Raw genomic sequence first — 20,461 nt, forward strand, 5'->3', positions numbered from 1 at the left:
AGATGCCTGAATCCTGAATAATATGAGACATTAACAAAGTAGCAGTGGAGAATGAGAATAAGAAATAAGAATACATAAATCTTCCAAGTAACATTTCGTCTTGCTTTACATTTAATTGTCTTGGTAAAGTGTAATCACTAGTCCTTGAGAATGCTACATAAATGACATTTTGCTTTTAGTCAAGATATTTTCTCTTCTTACTGAATCATTATTACTTGCATCTGACATTTGGAGACCCTGAATTCTTATGAGATTCACTGTATCTTAAGTTGTCTAAATACATAAGTAAACAGATTTCCCTCTTTGAACTTTAACTGCATCTTGCATGAAATAAATTGTTAAATTTGTTTGTTCTCTCTTTCTCTTTTTAACAACTTGAAGATGACTTTGTGAATGATAATGCTGGATAATGTTGGAACGTCTGTATGAGAATCTCAAAATAACGTTTTTCTAATAAAGTTATTATTCAGAAAAATTTTTATGTTGTTTCCTTTTTGCCCAGTGTTTCTAAGACATGTCATTAAGCAAGGAATGTGTTTTATGAGTAAACATCTAACTAGAAGGAAGATGCTGTCTTTGACCAGGGACACATATATAAGTACAGCCATGGGCAAGAAACTATTACAGATTAATGTATCTGAAAGCTGTCTTAGGAAGCCGCTTTGTTTATTAGGGTACACCATAGCTATTTCAAGAATGCCCTAAAATAGTGACACTGAGCATTATCATGGGGCATTGGATTTTGGCCAATATTCATGATGAGCTACGACACATAACTGACCCCCCCATAGTGGCCAAACATTTATATTTTCACAAATGTGGTTTAGACACCTCCCAAATAGATGCCTGAAAACACAGCCAACTGTCGGAGCTTCGGGGCCCTGGGACAAAACCTTCCCCTTGTTTAAAGACCCCCTGAAATGCTGCTTCCTCCATAAAACCTGCCCTAATGAAGTGGAAATGGGAACCAGATGTTCTCAGACTTCACTACAAAGATAATCATATTTACTCTACAACCTAAGATACCATCTAGGACCAAATTTGTGCAAACTGTTAATACAGCAAAGTCTCTGAACACTGTGGCTGGAAGAAAAGCTAGGAATTCTGTTGAGCCTGTGAACTCCAGGGTCAGAAGCTGGGAGGGAGTCCTCTTTTGGTCCAAAGCATTTAGCATAGAACCTGGTACAAAGGAGCACTCAGAAAATGATCCTGGAATAAATTCATTCCAATCCTGTCCTTTTATTTATTTTATAAAAGAGTCTCAGAAAGGAAAAGGAGTCACAGCGAACTGGTACCAGAATTCGGACAGGACTCTGGGGTGAGCACTCTCTCTTTTGTGTTGCGTGGCCTCTACTTGCTTGTGGCTCCTTCACTTAGTATCTTTGTGTATTGTGCATGCACCAGAGTGGTGAGACTTAGACTGTAAGAAGGTTCTGAGAAGCTGATGCCTAGGTGCTGCTGCTGCTGACAGAGGCAAAAGGTTCATGATGTTCAGCTGATGTCACAGAGGACACACAGGAAAAGAACTTTTACTTTGTTTTTTTAGCAGCTTAGGTGAACACCACTATGACTTCCTTGGAAAGCAGCACAGAGGAGAAGCGAGCTGCAGAAGCAAACAGACCTGAATTAACATCCCAGAGCTGGTTGCTCAAACTTGTTGAGTCATTTTTATTTATCCATCCTTCCACTCATCCATCCTTCCTTCTATCATCCATCCATCCATCCATCTACCTTTCTGTATCTATTTCCAAACACGTCTTGCTATTACCAAACGTTACCTTTAATGTTTTACATATGTACAGCCTTAAATTTAACCTTGACACAGACTTTGCACAGTGTCCATGCCCATCTTACAGGTGAATAAATTGAAGATGAAAAGGAAAAGTACCCTGCTCCAGGTCAGAGAAGGCAACGGGTGGGCACCGAGCGTTGGCCCATCTGATGCGGGAGCCCCTGTCCTAATCACTCTGCCCTCAGCCTCCTGTTTTTGGGGTACCAAGACAAATGTCAAGTTTTGTCTTAAGGAGGTTGGAGTGGGGTGAAAGGGGCAACCAAGCAAATCATCCCTAAAATAAGAATACCCTCAGAGTTCTTGGGAGGATCAAGTGGAACCACACATGTGAAGTAGCTCATAGAGAACCTGGCACATCGACCAGTGCAGTTGGTCTCAGAAGGACCATTCTATGCTAGGGAGAGAAGTTCACAAGCTTCTTTGAAATCCACCCACTGCTCTACCAAATTTGAACTTCATCCATCTCTATATTCAAATTATATAAACAAAATAGAAAAATATTTGTCCTTTATGCTATGGTAGAACATCATGGCTTTAGTAGTTAAACAATATGCTTTAGAAAGCAGTTGGGAGTGGTGGTAAGTATAATTGTAAATATGAAAGAAGGTCAAGAAGGACGCACATTGGGAAGGAAATTGTTGGGGGGAAGGAGGTCAGGGAAGAAGGGACAGATGCTTCAGAAGCACCCAGCCTCCAAATCATCTAATGTGTCCCAGGCCTGGGCAATCACGGATGGGTCCAATCCAAGCACACAGGGCTCATGATTCAGCAAGTGGTTCAATTCCGTGAGTCATTTCTGGAAAAAGAAAATCCATACCATGGCATTAGTTCTTTGCCTGACATTTTTCTATCTCATGAAACTAGGTTGGGTTTTGCAAAATCCTTCCAGCTAATTTGAACGGATAAACATCTAACTTTCTGTTTTCTGAACTTAGTAGTGTTGCTGTGCATGATTGCACAACTGCTCCAGTTTACCCCAGAGGGTCATTTCAGTTGAATCCTTTGGCATGAGATGTCTGGAAGCTCCCACAGAGCCATCCCTGCAGTTTGCATTGAACTGAGCTACATTTGTGTTTGCAGTGAATATATATCCATTAATTGGGGGTCTGACTAGTGAATAACATGACTGGAAAAAGGATCAGGCAGCTAAACTATGACCAGACCAACAAATATGTGACTCAGTTTAGTAAGAAAAACTGAAAAGGGAGTTGCTTCATTAAGATGACCAATTTTCCAATTTTAACGTGCAGAAACAATACAAGTAGACAAATTCCGTCAAGGAAAATAAGGATGGTTTATACAAAAAAGTACGCCCAAAAAAAGTAAAGAAAGGAAAGGCTATGCCTATGAGTGTGTAGTACATGTGTATGTTTTCTCTTGAGCAATTCATGGCATTTATTTACCTACTACGTCTGCCACATAGGAAATCCCCTCCTGTGAGGACCTATAAAGTCAGATTATGACCACTGCCAGTGATCTGATATTGACTTGTTATAGATTTGACACAGATTCAGTTTTCACATTAGTCATTGAATTGTACTGATTTTGATCAGCCCTGTGTTGGAACGGTGCTCTTCATTGTGTGTTCTCTCTCTCTTCCTCTGGTCTGGACTAATGGAAACATGTAACGTAATCAGGAAAAAATGTATTTCTGACTCAAGTCCACACATTCTGGCTTGCGTAATTTTTAATTACATCAAGGTATTCTATACAAGTGTCCTTTAAATAATACTCTCTTCTAGGGGCTTGACCTAAAGTGTAGATTCATATACGAGTTTTCCAGGAAACATATCTAGTGAGTCAAATGATGGATACAGGTGTTCTCAACCTATCAGTAAACACAGAGGAGACCCCAAACTGGCCATCCAACTCTTTGAGTTCATGATCACCTTTGGGTCAATAAGAATGACCTAGAGAATTGCATGTAGAAGCGAGGAATTCAGAACATCGGGAGTCCTGCGATATCCTCTTCAAGACCGCTCCCAGGCTTGACATGGGTTATGCTGACATTAATGCCATGATATCCTAATTCATTGGGTTTTGTGAAATAACTTTTCTCAACTCTCTGCCTTCATTTCTATACAGAAGGAAGAGGGGTGTCTATATTTCTTTGGGGATGTAAGAACAATTCTAACGAAAACGATTTTTAAAATTCCATTGTTTCTTTGACTTTCACAAGGCAGTTTCATTTTAGCAGTGTTACGAGTAGCGTTTGTATTGTCTTAACACCTCAAGGGAGTCATATTTTACAGTTGTGCTTGATTTAAATAAATAGTAGGAAACATTCACATATTTTAAATAAATGAAGATTTTTGAAAGAAGACTTTGAATTCCTAAGACACTAAAAATTAAGTCTGGGACTAGAAAAGCATTGAGAGGGATTTTTAAATCAATTATTGGTTTTTGGCTTTACATATATCTAGTCCCCCTTTTTTTTTTAAGAACACCAGATTTCATCAGTGTTTCAAAACCACTTCTGCTTTATTTGTGTCAAATTTGTCTCTAATAAACAAGGCATAATGCTCCTAGCATGATCAGTCATATTACTGCTCCTGCCACAACCAACGCTACCTGTAGGTGAGCACTGCGTGTGGATGGCCCTGGCAAGCGCTGCTCATGTCTTTCTCAGGAGAGTCCTGATGTTTTCACCCATTATGGAAATGAGAAAGCCAGGGCCCAGGGTGATGGTTACCAGGGAGAGCTGGCAGGGCTGGGCCTCAAGTCCACCTCCAGCCAACCCTGAGGCTGGTCATAGTACAGGGCTCTCTGCCTCTGCCAGGGCTGTGGGTGAGCTCCATTCTGTCCTGTGAGCACACCACGCAGGGCGAGACTGTGCAGTAACAGCACTCTCCAAAGAGCCACTTGGACAAATGCCATTCTCACCAGCTCCATTTTCCCATTTTTAAGCCAAGGTAGCACTTCCTTCCAGCCAGCCCTCCACTGAGGTGTGAGCAGGACAGACAACACCTCCAAATGAGGTGACCCTCAGAGTTTAACCACACACCTACCATTGCCATGCACTTCCCAGACTCAGACCACTGCTGCTCTAAGCATGTGACATGGATTGGGCCTTGACTAAAGATCAAAAGTGACCTCTCTTTTTAGTAGGAAGTAAAGATTTTTGATAAACAAAGGTACTTTTCAGATTTGTCGCATGTAAGACGACCCATCATTTAGAAACTGTCATCCTTCTAGTTAGAGCTGTCTGTACCAAGAATCAATGTAATTGTACAGGTGCCTTCACAGCTGAGGTTCAACTCCCACTTTGTCATCTGTTTGTTTCTGGGGAGAGTTGGGCTCAGCAGACAGTTGTTAGGTTGTCTTGTTGGTCTCTTCCATTTAACATATTTATGAGCAATACATTAATTCATTATTATCATAAATATAATTAACTACTTATAAAGATAATATATGCTCATTGTATAGGATTTGAAAAGTACAGAAGTGTATTAAGAACAAAACAAAATAAATGCTTGTTCTCCTCCTATCATTGGGGAATATCCACTATTAAACATGTCTATCCATTTCTTTCCAATATGGTTTATTTGTATGTTTACACACGCACACACAACAGGAGCATAATGTACATAAAATGTTATATTCTGATTTTAAAACTAATTTATTTTCTTATATTAGTAAATCTTCTTTTGACTCATAATTTTGTAACAGCTTCCTAATATTCTGTCTTTGGGACTTTGGTAACTTTTGCCACCACTTTCCTATCACTGAGTATTTCGGCTCTTCTTTTCCTCATTGTAAATAAAATTGCAAGTCACTAACCATTTTAGGCTAAAGTCTCCAAAAGAGGATTATTAGGTCAAAGCACGCAAGCGTGAAAGTTCCTGATATGTACTCACAATGTTTCTTAGAGGCTTTTACCAATTTTCACACTTAACAGTATAAAAGCTAAACATGAAGATAAAAACAAAAGCCTTTTATTTTTTCATAATGAAATTGAATCTTTGTTCTTACCTTTTTTCCTTATTATAAAATAGTATACAAATTCTACAAAAGTTCAAATAAATATGAAAATGAGGCAAAACCCGAATATTTTTTCCATATACACAAGTAGACACACATTATGAGGCTGTTTAAAAATAACAAATTATTTCCTTTAAATGAGAAATGTGAATAGCCTCCTGCTTTCAAATGGAGCTCCATGGTCCCCCCATGGCCCACCTGGGGCTTCAGCTGGAGCTCCTGTGTGCTGCTCTGCTGGCCATCCAGTCATCAGGAAGCCATGTCCTTTGAATCTGAGGGTCGAATTCAATTATTTATGGTTTCAACCAAAGAGTTGGACAGGGCCATGGGAAAGGGGTTGGTCAAGACCCACATGGGTATGAAACTTGCAAAGTCCACCTCCTTCCTCAGCAGCAAGGCAGCTCATCCGGACTGCCACAGATACATTCATACAGAACTACAGCGGAGAACAAAATATTTGGTTCTGCGTTCATCATTATGGTTGAGCAATATGCTGTAACTACTTCCACAGAGTCCACCACACTGACCATGGGAGAGCTGAAGTGACTAGACTTGCTCTGGTTTCTATTTCCCTTGCCTTATTCACAAAATAGATCTACTAATTTAAGTTGTAGCCCATTGTGCTGCTATCATCTTTCAGACTCAGGATAGTGAATCTTAGGAGTCCCAGCTTGGGAATGCATATAAAAGATGTCTGTATATGTTCCTATAAGACAGTAAATGATAAGGAGGAAAACAGGGTTATCAAAACAAGATATAATAATTTACACACAAAGCAAGTAAAGGTAAAAGCAAATGAGTCATAAAACAGAACCAAATGTAAATAGTTATCACCTCTCAGTTTTGCACTTCATTTGCAACAATTTAGCTGGTTATATAACTGTAATGAAACACTAAAATCACTAGACCTACAGTTCTATAAAAACAGCAGCTTTGCAAACTTTCAATTTTCTATTTTCAATGACAGTTAATTCAACATTTCAAAGTATAAAAGTTAAATGAGGCAAAGAATGATAAATGATGCCCCACAATTGCCGAAATCTGATTACACCAAGATAAGAGTAGGCCAAATTCTACTCGCACAAATTTGTACCTAAAGAACAAGACAAATGAAAGAAAGCAAAGAAGGAAGGAAAAAAAGCAAAAGAGAAAGAAAAACTTTACATAAATGAATGCTTCTATTTATTCCTCCTAAATATAATATAAACAAGGAAACAAAGAAAATGCAAATGGACTCAGGATCCCATTTACACTGGGGGGGGTGGGGCGGAAATTAATAAAACAGTTCCATCCTGAAAGAAAACCCCAAAATCGACCTCCATTTAAGAAGCTAATTTATGCACTCCTGAGTCCTCATATAAGTTAAGCAGCACAGAATATCACAGCAGGCATAGAACAACAGATCTTGAACCCTGCTGTGCTTGTTCAAGGAGGCAAGTTAAGCTATTCCTAACAGGAAACAAAACACGTGGTCAGGCTATTAAACAGGGATCGTTTTGCCATCCTGTGTAGCCCTGAATGCATCAACTGCTGTTCCAAACAGGATTAGAGATGTGGTTTCCTTTAACTATGGTTTTGAGAAAAATGCTTAGCCTGCTTAGAATTCTCAGGCTGATATTAACCAACATACTGCCAGGCAAGACATGGAGCATCTTTGAAACCTTCAAGAAAGTGTCTTTGACAAACTCCAAAGTTGTATGAAGGCAGCATAAAACGAAGGGAAGGGGCTACCAGTGTGTGGAAAAGTTAACCCCTGCAGACTGCCAAATTTGGAATTCCCCAAAGAGTATTTTTGCCTTTAAGTATTCAAGGCTCCACTCTACAGTGATTAAATTAATCACACAGTGAACAACTGATGTTTATTTAGTTCCTATAGACAGAACCTACTTGAATGAATATGCAGCTTGAAAAATGGACCATTTTTGCCATGTATGACCAATAAAGATACATTTGCAAACGGAAAATTCTGCTACTAAAGTGGAATCTCCCAGATATTTTTGTAGAAGTCAAGAAGTAACATGTAAGGGAAAAAAAGGCAAACCTTTCTTACATATGGACTTCTCTTCACTGTTGGATTCAAGGATAATCAATCCACTGGAGAAACTGGTTCCATTTCCACCAGAAAGAACAGATTTGTGATGGCTTGAAGGCATCAGTTCTGTATGGCTACATGGTTTTTAATCAAGACTTCAGGATTCCACATATGCATTTGGTGAAAATACTTAACATTGATCAGGTGTATCACCAGTTAGTACCACCCTAATGTTATATCAAAGGTTGAAACCTATAGAGTCTAGAAATTGTCTCAGAGGTGCTTAAGAATCACAGAAAAACAAAACCAAACAATTTGCTTTTGCAAGCCATTGTTCTAGAATAGAGTCAAAGCGGCTAGAAGAGAAGTTTTGGGAGACCCTCAAAATATTAGAATCATGAAAACCATAACTTACAGAAAACAATCATTAATGACTGCTACACATAAGAGGGACACCCAAATGGAACATTTTTAGTTGTAGATTAGGCAAGAGATTAAAATAAGCATGTTTACAGAGACATAACTATTTAAAATATTTATAGAGAAAACAGTTGCAGATGATACAAAGAGAGATTCCAACAAAAACACAGTACAAATGCAGACACCATATGGTCCAATGTATGCACTCATGACCTCATGTGAAAAGCAGGCCAAAGACGTAACAGCTGGAGATGCCTCCCTTTTACCTCCAGAACAACAAACTCTTGGGTTTGGAAGGGGCTCATTATAATCATGTCCACGGGTGGATGAAATCTATGGGCAACGTCAAAGGCTTTTGGAGGAAATCTCTCAAAACACTCGTCCCTGGAAGCCTTTGCTTTGTTGGAGTTTCAAGCCCAATCTGCATTTCTTTCTGACTCTGTGTAAACGGTACAGTCAGGTAATGCACAGAGTTTCTAATGAAATACAAGGAGCACCACATACCTTCTGGGGTCTTTTGCCATCTCCTGATTATTCATTAGGCTTGAGTCAGAACCACAAAACACTGCAGACGTCCCAGACCACCACATTGCATATGACTGTTCTCCTGATCTGCTCTAGAGCATCAGGGGCCAAGACAAGCAATGCCTCCCTCAGCAGGATGTCTTCAATCCATAGTGCCTCTCCTCCACTGCCCTCACCTTCCAGCCCAGATACCTGAGGTTTATATTTAAACTCCTTCACTCAAGAGCTGACTTGCCCAAAAACGACCACAAAGAGTCCTGATACCATTTCACACAGGGCTCTTAATAATTTTTAAGGTAAGCAACTTTCTCTATTTTAATAGAAAGAAGATAATTTGCAGCCATGGTGAAGAACAGAAGGCAGAGCTATTCCTTGTTATATAGGACTGCAGAGCAAGTCCCTTGGGTGGTCCTACATCTTTTGGAGAGAGGGAAAACCACTGGGGCATTTTCCTCAATTCTGAACTTTCTATGCCCAAAATAACACGCTTCACTCTGCATGTGATGTGAGTGAGTCAATATATGATGACAGAAGGAAAGAGTGTGAGGAGCTGAGTGCTATCAAAGAATCAGATGTCCCAGCACATTTGTTCTTATCATATTCTGTGTTGGTTTGTTTTAAAATTCCACGGCTGATGGCACCTCAAATTCATGAGGAATCTTCCACAACAGAAGGCTTTTGTACATGGATCAGTGGAAATTTGATGAATAAATGCCAGTATGTTGAGGGTGGCCCATTTTTAGGCACTGAAATTTTAGGCACTCTTTACAAAGAAATTTCAAATGTGGGCAATTAAGAAAGCACGACCTATCAAAGATGCCAAGCTTTCTAGATAATCTGGAGTTCTGACCATATATTTACCCTGGAAGCTGTTGTTCCAAATACTTAGTGAAGTGTTCAGTCCTTTTGTGATGGCACTGAAGTGTAATCAAACATTACCACAAGCCAAGTCACACTCTAGTATGTCTCGCCTTGTATAAATATCTCAAATATATTTGAGTAATTGTGTAATAATTTCTAGGCCTCTGGTTGTCCATATGGTCTGAACAGACTGTCTTTTGTAGAGCAGTTGTGCTCTCTCTCTCAACGAGAAGGAATCAAATCATCCCTGCTCCAAACTGGAGAGTTTGGGAGGTACTGCTTAGATTTCGGGGTGGTGCCCTACTTTAATTCTTGAAACAAAACCAACCCACATCTGGCCCCCAGAAATCTCTGTGTCTTCTGGAAATCTTGCTTGTGTTTATAAAATATACAAGAGCAAAGCAGCAGGCACCAGGTAACATGTTTTCTGCCACTACTATCCTTAGGATAAAATGACATGCCATGGGGATGACACAGCAAAGCCAGAGTGCAACCACATGGAATCTTTCCGGACAGAGAACATTCTAGATGGTGGATCATCTCAGACAGACAATGAAGACCAGTGAAAAGGTCTGGCCATTGGCAAGAACTCTGCTCTAATGCTCTCCAGGTGGTATGGGCTATGAGACAAGCAAAGGAGCTGTTGATTTTGCAATTAATGAAACCCAAGGGGAGTTGTCCGAGACTTGGCTTAAGAGCCCAGAATCTAAACTTGGTCACTGGGCCTTACAAATTATTCACATTATCTGTCTCCCTAGGAAAGTATCTCAGGGAAGACTTAGAATGCTATGTTTCAAGGATCTGCCAAATTTACTCTTGACTTATTATTTGAAAATTCTTAGCAAAATGGTTGGGCACAGTCGACCCCAAACCAGTGGCGACAATAGGGTTCATTGGTGAGACTAACTTGACAGGGAGACAGTGGACACCTGAGTCTGTTGGCCGTTCTGCTCCTGCCCAACTTCAGGCTTCTGAAATTGTAAGAGGAAAGCCATTTCACTGGTAGTGAACAGAGAGAAATGCAGAGATAATGGAGACATGCACGACTTGTGAGTTCTGGGGATGACTGGGATGTGACGGAAAAGAGTTTACCTTTTGTGCCTGAGGGAGCTGAAAAATAAGGGGGAAAAAAAAGAAAAGACAAGAAAAAAGCAATCATTATATAAGAAGTTAAGATTAATTGTAAAACTTCATTTAACTACCATTGGCAAACGGAAAGATCAAAACTGGGAGACAAAGAGGGAAATAAAACTAAAGCCAACCCATTTCCCAAAATAAAGCTACAGTGCTGATTATTCGAACTGCTCTCTAAATCTGTGGTATCAACAGATAATCTGTGAGTACGTGTTTTGGGAATCACCATGCCCAGGCAGTCTGGTAACTTCTGCAAAGCTGGACCTGAAGTTCTTCTGTCCAGTGGCCCAAAACACATGCTTCCAAGACCCAGTTCCTTCTTCCTTGTACACCAATCTTTCCCCACTGGAAAAGAACTGTCCAGAGATATTTGCGGTTGTGAAAACTGGGAGAGGGGAGGGAACGAGAGCTATTAGCCTCTAGAGGGTAGAGACCAGTGATGCTGCTAAACATCTTACAGTGCATAGGATGGCCCCACAACAAAGAATTATCCGGCCCATACGTCAATTGTGCCAAAGTTAAGAAATCCTGCTGTACATAAAGGGAAGAGCATTAGAAGAATGTTTTGTTTTTAAAGTCAATTTTCCTTGCTTTGTAGCGCATTAACTGTTACCTTTATTGGTGGTTAAGGAAGCATGCACAAGGATTTGTGCATCTGAAGTAAAGCTGATACTCTAAGAACAATGAAAGGCAGTCAATCCATAAAATAAGACATAATAGCTCTCCCAATGGCACAGGCAAGGAACTGAAATTATAGGTATGTGGAAAAAGATGAACATTTATGAGACTTTTTTTTCTCTCCATGGAGACTATTAGGCTGTGGTGTAATGCCACAATATTTGTGATCGCTGTTACAGCATGCAGTGTTTTGAAAAGCATTTTTCTAATCTGGAATGGAATTAATATTATCCATGTATTAAAAACCAAATCTAGGAATGACATCATTTTCAAGACTTAACTTCTTGTATAGAGACTAACATTTATTGAGTGTGAACTTGTCACTAGGCACTGTGTTAAGACCTTTATTTGCATTATCCCACTAAATCACAGCAACCCAATAGTAGGTACCCTCATTATCCTCATTTTACAGATGAAAAATAGATGGGACTTAGAGGTTAAGTAATTATACAATGTCCAATAGATAATAAATTGCAGGGCTGGGTTGCCTGACTTTAGAAAGCACAAATTCAACCCAACTCACACATTAATAAAGGCCGCAAAACCCTTGGGAATTGTGACTTGCAGGCTTTCTCTCTGTCTCTCTAGAGTTTATAACATCAAAAGTGCTTGAAGATGCAAGACAACTAAGCCAGACATCCCAGGACCCCATTTGAATCGTCTGCCTTCCCATTCTTTTTATCCTGGGAAGAATGCTCTCTCTTCACATGCACCAAGACCTTGAATTCATCCTAAGTCTCTGCCCCTGTGGATGGAGCCCAGCAAAGGGTAGAAGGGATAAACCCAAACCAATAAGATGTCTTGGATCTCAGAGACTTCTCCAGAATGGTCTGGAGAATGTCCATGAAAAGCAGACCCCAACCTCTCTAACACTTAATTTTCAAGCAGTTTTATCCCAAAAGGTCTCTTAATTTAAGAAGACAGCAATACAAGTATGTTTTCCTGATTCTTTCCTCCTAGTATGGCTGCCACTCTTCAAAAAGGAAGCTCGCAAGTTCCTCCGGGCTTTTCAAGAGTTCAGAAAAAATGTTATCAGCAGGTGAGAAATTGAGCCTCCAATGAGGAATCGCTTAAAGAAAAGTCTCTGAAATATTAAACGTCTTTTCACACAAAGGAAAAGAAACCTTGGAGACACCAACATGAAGGGAATGATAAATGTATGTTTCCTTAGGAAAGCATTTGTGTTGAATCACAGCTTATGTCATAGTAAATGCACAGGGGGCCCTGAGAATTACAAATGTTTGATGAACTGTAAAATAAATACCAAAGTTAAGTCCTGCACAAACTGCTGGATTTGACAGGCCTCTTACAAGGGAGAGATGCCCTTTCTCTCTCTCTTTTTGGAAGCTTTATCTTGGTAGAGCAGGAAACACCTCTTTTTGACTCACCCATTGAAGCACATGAGAAGAAATCCCGGGAAGGAAAATGAGAGACTAGGCCTTTGTGGTGATGTCCTCAGCTTAAGACTGCCCTCAAACTCCCCACAAAACATAGATTTTCCTCAAGAAATAACTCGTGAGAACAAAGAGCGACTTTTCCTATCGGAGCTTTTAAATAACATAAATTACAGCTTGCGATGCCCTAAACAGGTTGGACCTCTACGAAGGAGCCTCAGAATAGAACATAACAAATTTAGATGGGATCGTCGGCAGCCACAGACGCTACTGCTTGGGAGCCGGCCCTCTGGAAGACGCGTCACTCACCCAACATTCACAAATGGTGCACAGAGCCCTGAGCTGGGAATCAGACCAGCCAGACATTGGGTCCACCTCGGCCTCTGGCTAGAGTCTTGAGGCACTGCCTTCCAGCCGTTGGTCAGGGAGTTTGTCTGTAAGAAGGGATGGTGGCGGGAGGCCTAGGGAATGGGCCAGATCTTGGATGGTCAGTAGGTTTTGCCTCAAGAGCCAAGTCTGACTGATTAGTAACAGCTGTCTGGAGGGCTGTGTTGAGAAGGATTCTGAAGTTATGTCTGAGTTTTATTGGAAAGAATGCTATAAATAATTAGCAATGTCTTCTGTGGGCTAAAAAATAAGAAATGGCAAAACATATACCTGGACACAATGATCTCTAAAGGTCTTAAGTGCACCTTTTCTTTGGAGTTCTGAGCACATCTATAATTTCTATTATTTATTTGTTTAATGTATCTCCTCTTCTAGGTCATAAGCTCCATGCCGGCATGAGGGTCTCTGCCCTGTCTGTAGGTCTCTATGAAGTTCTCTAAGTTGTGCCTGTGACTGGTGCTCACCTTGTTCAAGAAGGCACCTTATGACTAGGCTATACCTAGGGTGGGTTCCAGGCAAAGATGACTGGGGTAATTGCCTTGAATCTACAGAGTTCTTCTCCACACACACCATGTTATACCCCAAGCTGATGGCTTTCCAGAGAAAAATAAATATCTCTGCCAGAAGGATAGATAGGAAACTCTTTGATCCCCATCTACCTGGTACAGACTTCTGCATATGTGCAGACCATCTTCCTGACCCATGACCATGCAGAAAACCAGCCTGGGAACTTCCCATAGTCACCCCGCCTGAGGTGAGGCAACTTCTTGTCCGCAAAGACCTTTTCCTCTTTGATGCCACATGTAGGCATTGTCAACCAGGCTCCATCTCTCTGGGTCTGACTCCCTACTTACTACATAAGGGCCTGCATGGGCAGCTTCAGCTTCCTTCCAGGCCAAACGCCCCAGGATGGTTCTATATCCAACTGTATACATCCTCCAGTCACTTTTTAAAAGGAAGGGTAAAGAAAGAAGTCTTGGTATGCTGTAGGCTTGCACAGTCCTAGAGAAAGGCTGGGTGAAGGATGCATTTGTCTGAGACTTCACATTTGAACATGGAAAGATTGAGAATGTTTCACTCAAGAGAGAATGAAGGAGAGGAAAGTGAGAGAGATGAAAGCGACAGTAACAATAGAAACAGCCACTCCTGAGTGAACACTCTCAATGGATCAGGTAGTTGGCTAAGTGTTTTACCATCATGAGCAATGCTGGTCCTCACAGCGGACCTCTGGGTTAGATATGAGCATCAGCCTCAGTTTATAGACAAGGACACAGACAAGATTTAGAATGGCTAAGCACCTTGCCAAGGTCAGCCAGCCAGGAAACCCTTAACCTGAGGGTCAAAGTCAAGTGTCCCTTCAGCCTCCACCTCTGTTTAATCATCAGGCTTAAGGTGCTGCTTCTCGTGCAGACCTAGGGTATGATCACCAACCCTAGCTCCTGAAGGAGGTGGGGACCTCTCAGGCCACTCCATCTGGGCATCTCCCATATGAAAAACAGGGAATGAGAAATCCTGGCACCAGCCCTAATAGGAGAGTCTGGATGGAGGAAGAAAATTCAGCTTACCCCGTTTCTCAGCGTGTGGTGTGCAATGTACGGTGCAGCGTAAATAGTTGCCATGCCCTCTCCTGTCATAGACATTTACTTGTTCTTCCCTCATTCTGGAACTTTCCCTCACACCTCTCCTGCCTTTCCTAGTAAACATCTACTTCTCTAGTCAGTTGTTACTGACTAGTTCTCAAAGAACACATGCCCTCATAATACCACATATCTCCTATTCATGGCATTGCTACTGTTAGTTGTAGTAACTGCCATTCTGCCCTTCTTTTTAGTAACCAGGCTCAACCAAATGACCCTATTAGAGCTAGGTGTGGCTAAGTGATTCAGTTGTGGTCAATGAGATATCCATGGATGTGGCTTTTCCACATAATGTTCCTAAAAGGACTCCCTCCATCTGGCTTCCAGGAAGGTAGATGTGATGGCTTAAGCTCTAGCAGTCATTCTGGACTATGAGGTTATCTTGAGGATAGAAACCACACATTAGGATGTTGAGGACAGCAGTACTGATAGGCAATTATAATAGTTATGACAAGTTATCCAATCTAAAGGCCTTACTTACCTTACTGAAAATTCGCAGCAAATTTATTAGGCAAATTCTATTATTACCCCAATTTTGCAGATGAAGAAACTATAAGGGCACACAGTAAGAGCAACAAAGACTAGGATTTGAGAAGGGAGGCCAGTAGAAAGTTATTGAATAACCTAGATGAGAGACGATGAAGAATTGGATGAGGGTGCTGGTGGTGGAGGTGGAAGGCAGTGGTCTGACTCTAGACTGATTTTAGAGTGGAGCTCATGGACTAGATGATAAATTGAGGGAAGGAGCAACATCAAGGGTACATACAAGGTGTTTGGCCCAGGAAAATGCAGAAATGGCAGAGCCATTCACTGAGAAGAGGAAGACTATGGGAAAAGCATACGTGAGGAAAAATATTTGGAGTTGTTTTGTCTAAAATAGAGAATTTTAGGACGTCTCCTAGACTTGCAGGCAGAGGTATAGGGTAGACAGCTTGGACACTGTCAGTATGCAGACAGGGTCATGTAGGGAGTGAGTTAGGTAGAAGAGAACCTGCATCGAGGGGGCTGAATCGTGGGGCATTCCACCAGTTAGAGGCCTGCATGAGGAGGTGGGGCCGGGGAAAGAGCTGTGTGGAGAAGGAGATCCGAGCGCGCTCTGAGTCTCTGATGCTAAATAAAGGTGTTTCAAAAAGAGACAGTTCCTACGCTGAGGGGAAGGGTGGGATTTTGTTTTAACTCTCCTCCTTCACTCCTTTTCTATCTCAAAGTTGCACGCAGAGCCATGCAGGCCACGGAGGGCACATCCATCACCCTCGCTCAACAAAGTTCCAGAGTCGAGCGGATTCTTTTTCAAAAATAAAACCCCAATTAAAGATCTATTGATCAAAACAACACATTTCACTATGAAATATGTAAAGACCAAATGGGAAACAAAGTGTTTTCCTGCCAACTGTGTAAAACAAAAAAAACCTGGCCTACATATGTTTATTCCATTTGTAAAACTGGCCCTTTGCCTCAGGCCTTATGAATGAGTGATAAATCCCTGCTTGCTGTGAAGGTTCCTCGTGTTCATTTTTTTTCTTGTGTGTGTTTGCATTTATAATCTTCGACATTCTTCTTCATTAAGCAACATGGATAAAGATCCCTACTCCTCTATATATCAGAGGAAGTTCTGTTAATTGGCTCAAACTCCAAAACCTGTGCCAAGGAGGGGCTAGTCTCTGATGAGCTAAGATTCGGCAGCGTAGGTTCTGTCCTACATCCATCCAGCTCTGCCACTCCATGCCAAGCCACCACTGTTGCTCATCCATCTCCTCACTTTCACTCCTCCCCGGCTCCTTTCTCTACACTGCATCCATAACAATCTAAGAGTACAAGCCTGTACTTTGACAAGCCTGTTGTCCAAGCCTCGCTCGCCTCAAAACCTTTGTGTGGCTATTTTCTCTGATTGGCTGATGCTCTGTCCCCTACCCATGTCAAGTCCCTCAACACACCCCCTCCCCACCCCCACCTCCCTGCCCCCAGATTCCTACTTATCTGTCAGATTCCAGCCTTGACTGCACTCGTCTGACAGAGTCCCTATCTCAACCTCAGGTGTCTTTCTATGACATGTCGTTTATTCCTTCTTAGCATGCACATGTTCTGCAATCTTCTTGTTTACTTTTCTGTTACTTCTCCACATCAGAACTCAAGATCCATTCAGGGGCCATATCTACCTTACTCATTGTTTTATCACCAGGGACCAGACCTGTATTCTACCCGGCCCTTGGTAAGGGTTCAGTACATATTTGTTAGAGGGATAGAAGAAGGGAAAGCAGAAAGGAAGGAAGGAAGGAAGGAAGGAAGGAAGAAAGGATGGAAGGAAGGAGACAGAGGAAGGAAGGAGAGAGAGGAAGTTGGAGTTTGGTAGAGAAGGTTTCCGATTCCACCTCTACCACTCACCAGCTGTGAGGACTTGGGCAACAATATACCATCTCTGAGCTCTGGATTTCTCATCTGTAAGACTGTAGTAATAACACTATTTCATTGGATTAATGTGAGGATTAAATGAGATAAATACACATTGAGTCCCTAAAGAAGCTGGCCCATAACAGTTGCTGTTTGTATCCCTTGACCTTGTAACCTCTAGAGTTATCAGGGTTGGCCCCAACCTGATGGTGTGTGAGAGGTTATACTAACAACAAACTACTTCGTGGTCCACAGATGAGCCCAGGGACCTTGGACCACAATCCCTCTTGCTGGGCTATCACTTCTTCAGAGCAGGTTATGTGAAGAAGTGATAAGGCCTGAAGAAGGTGCATGAGACAGTGTGTGACTCTTTCAGTGGACATGTGTCTCTTTGCTCTCACCATCAACCCCTTTCTTTTGTAGTGGTCCCCTTGCCCTGCATAAGACTCTACTCTAAGCCCCATGATGGTGATAGTGCCCAGAACTTCGCCAATCAACTCATCACTCTCCCTTGGCCACAGCAATTGGCTCAGGGTGGACACGTGACCTAACCTAGTCTAATCATGACTTTGATAAAGGTAATAAAAAATAATACCCCTTTCCCTCTTTCTCTCCTCCTCCCTGTCCTCTCTCCACTAGAGTCTGAGAGGATGCACTGGGGGGACAGATCATCAAATGAGGCCTGAAAATGAAGCCAGCACCACTGAAAGCAGGGCAGCGAGGTGGATAGAACTCAGTACCAATGGTGTCATTTGAGCCCCACATCCATCCATGGGACTGAGCTTCTCGTGGCTCCCAGCTTAGTATGAGCCATGGGGCCATCCTGAGTGAACTGAGGTTTGCTCATTATTCCCATAGGCACTTGCAGGTGGCCATCTCTAGGTACACACCATTGCTGCTCATCACTAGATTTTACTTGTACAAATCAAGGGATTCATCAAAATATTTCCATACTGTTGGTTCAGCTTCAAAAATATTCAGGAGTAATTTCCTCAAAAGATTTCCAGTGCTGTGTGTGAAATTTCCTCACAAACACAAAGGGCATCATATTTCTCCAAAGTCCGGAAGCCATTTTAGCTTTTACGATAATGTTAGATAAATCAGAAGACAAAAGGGCATCTCTTTGTGTCATTCTCCTTCTCCTTGGAATCTCCTCCTCCCTGGCCTTCACATGAGCGTCAGTCTACTTCCTTTACTCCATGTTCCTTCTCTAGCTCCTTAAATGTGGGCACCCTGCTGTTCATCTACAATCCCTATTTGAGGTGACCTCCCCCAGTCTCATGGCTTCAAGTAAGCTCTTCTGGTGGTGATGAAGGAGACAGGGGAGGAAAGAGGAGGAGCAGTGATAGAGATACCCTGCAGCGTGGAGGACAAGAACAAAAACAGACTCGATAAAAGAAAAGGAAGAAAGAAAGAAAAATAAATCATAAATACATAGAAATAAATAAAAAGCAAAAGTAAATAAAACTGACTTTTCTACTTTAAAATTATTCGAGTCCCCATTCCAATTTTCACTTCATATCTTGTAAGTCCTTCAAATCCTGTTGGAAAGACTCATGCGGAGAATGGTATCTATGCATTCCAGTTTTCCTTGCTCTTATCAACTTGGGTATTATCTTACCTGACAGTATAGAGTTTAATAGTGATTTCTCATCATCTAGTTTAGGGTACAGATGGAACTTCAGCTTCTTTTTCCAACAGTATGTTTAAAAGCAAGAAAAATATGGACAGAAAGACCCTTCTTTGCAACACACATACTTTTAACAATTTAAAAAAATTTTTAAATATTTGTTTTCTCTAAGAAAAAACATCATGTAAGCATGCATGTTCTTTATAGAAAATAAGATATCAAAGATAGGTTAAGAAGACATTTAAAGCCATGTATGATGCTAACATCCACTGTTGATCTCAGTTAACATCATGTAAAATGACTACACAGTATTCAATTATTTGTGTGTATAATACATTACTTAGGGGCCGGCTCCGTGGCCGAGTGGTTAAGTTCGCGCGCTCCACTGCATCGGCCCAGGGTTCGGATCCTGGGCGCAGACATGGCACCGCTCGTCAGGCCACGTTGAGGCGGCGTCCCACATCCCACAACTAGAAGCTGCAACTAAGGTATACAACTATGTACTGGGGGGGTTTGGGAAATAAAGCAGGAAAAAAAAAAAAAAAAAAGATTGGCAACAGTTGTTAGCCCAGGTGCCAATCTTACAAAAAAAAAAAAAATACATTACTTATTGAATTTCTTATTATTAGCTATCCAGGCTGTATTCACCTTGTCACTAACATGAATGAAACTGTAATAAACATCCTTGTAGTGAAATTGTTGCACACATTCTCAACTTTTCAAGAACTTCAATTATTGGTCAAGGGGCATTGCATATTTCAGTCCAAATACTTTCAAGGAAAGTTGGCCTAATTTACACTTTGACCAGGATTCTCTTTTTCCAATGCTCATTTCACCACCTCTAAGCCAACACGATGTATTATCATCTTTAAAAATCTTCCAGTAATTTTAAATACAGACTATATGGGTGAGCCTTTTCTGTGGTCCACGTGAGTTAAAGACAGAGAGAATATTAAACTTCAAAATTCCTGAATAGCCAAAGGGCTGTTTCGGGTCTCCAGAGAACAATGCACTGCCCACTGCAGACCAGCTCCCCCAGGTGATTTAGTAGAAAAGAAGTGGACTGATAACTAAAGGTCAGATTTTTCAAACTTAACTTTGGATGAAAAAATCTGGTTTATGTTGCAGCAGTAGAGCCCTGCCTAGATGAAAGGCAAACCTGCATAAATTATTCACTTGATGGCAGACATTTTTTGGGACGCTAGAAAATGCGGATTATTAATGGGCAGACCAGAACAATTCTCACATTACATATAGCTAAGGACTATCGCCTGGGGGAAAGCCCCAGACATTTTGCTCGTTATAATGTTCCCAAAATTCTCACAATAAAGAAGTCATTTCTCATCAGACTTGAACTCTGCATTGTATCGGAAAAATAAGTTTCCAATTAAAATTGTCATTCTTCAGCCTTATTTTGGGTGGTCATCCTGCTGAAAAATTATCTGGAGTCCTGGCAATGTGGGGGAGCCTGAGGTTCTGCTGGTTCACTGTGAGAACACAGGTTGGTAGAATCAAAAGGAAATTTGGCAAAGTCCAGATAAAACCACCACCATGATCTGTTTGTATTTCCTGTTTGGAAACCACATTGGTCCACATGGCAGT

At 41.3% G+C, this 20,461-nt stretch overlaps 1 protein-coding gene across 4 annotated transcripts in view; it reads right to left on the minus strand.

Moving 5' to 3' along the window:
• Positions 1–20,461, minus strand: part of CACNA2D3 (calcium voltage-gated channel auxiliary subunit alpha2delta 3) — an 824,202-nt gene that overhangs the window by 216,491 nt on the left and 587,250 nt on the right. For 3 of the 4 annotated variants that reach the window (XR_011426865.1, XM_070237386.1, XM_070237388.1), the window contains one exon: positions 10,704–10,721. The exons of the other annotated variant lie outside the window; for it this stretch is intronic. Coding sequence is in view for 2 of the 3 variants with exons in the window: in XM_070237386.1 (XP_070093487.1) it covers positions 10,704–10,721 (18 nt within the window). In the remaining variant the exon portion in view is untranslated. The remainder of the gene's footprint in view (positions 1–10,703; positions 10,722–20,461) is intronic. 4 annotated transcript variants of the gene reach the window in all.

This window comes from Equus caballus, chromosome 16 (assembly GCF_041296265.1).
Source record: "Equus caballus isolate H_3958 breed thoroughbred chromosome 16, TB-T2T, whole genome shotgun sequence".
NCBI lineage: Eukaryota > Metazoa > Chordata > Mammalia > Perissodactyla > Equidae > Equus > Equus caballus.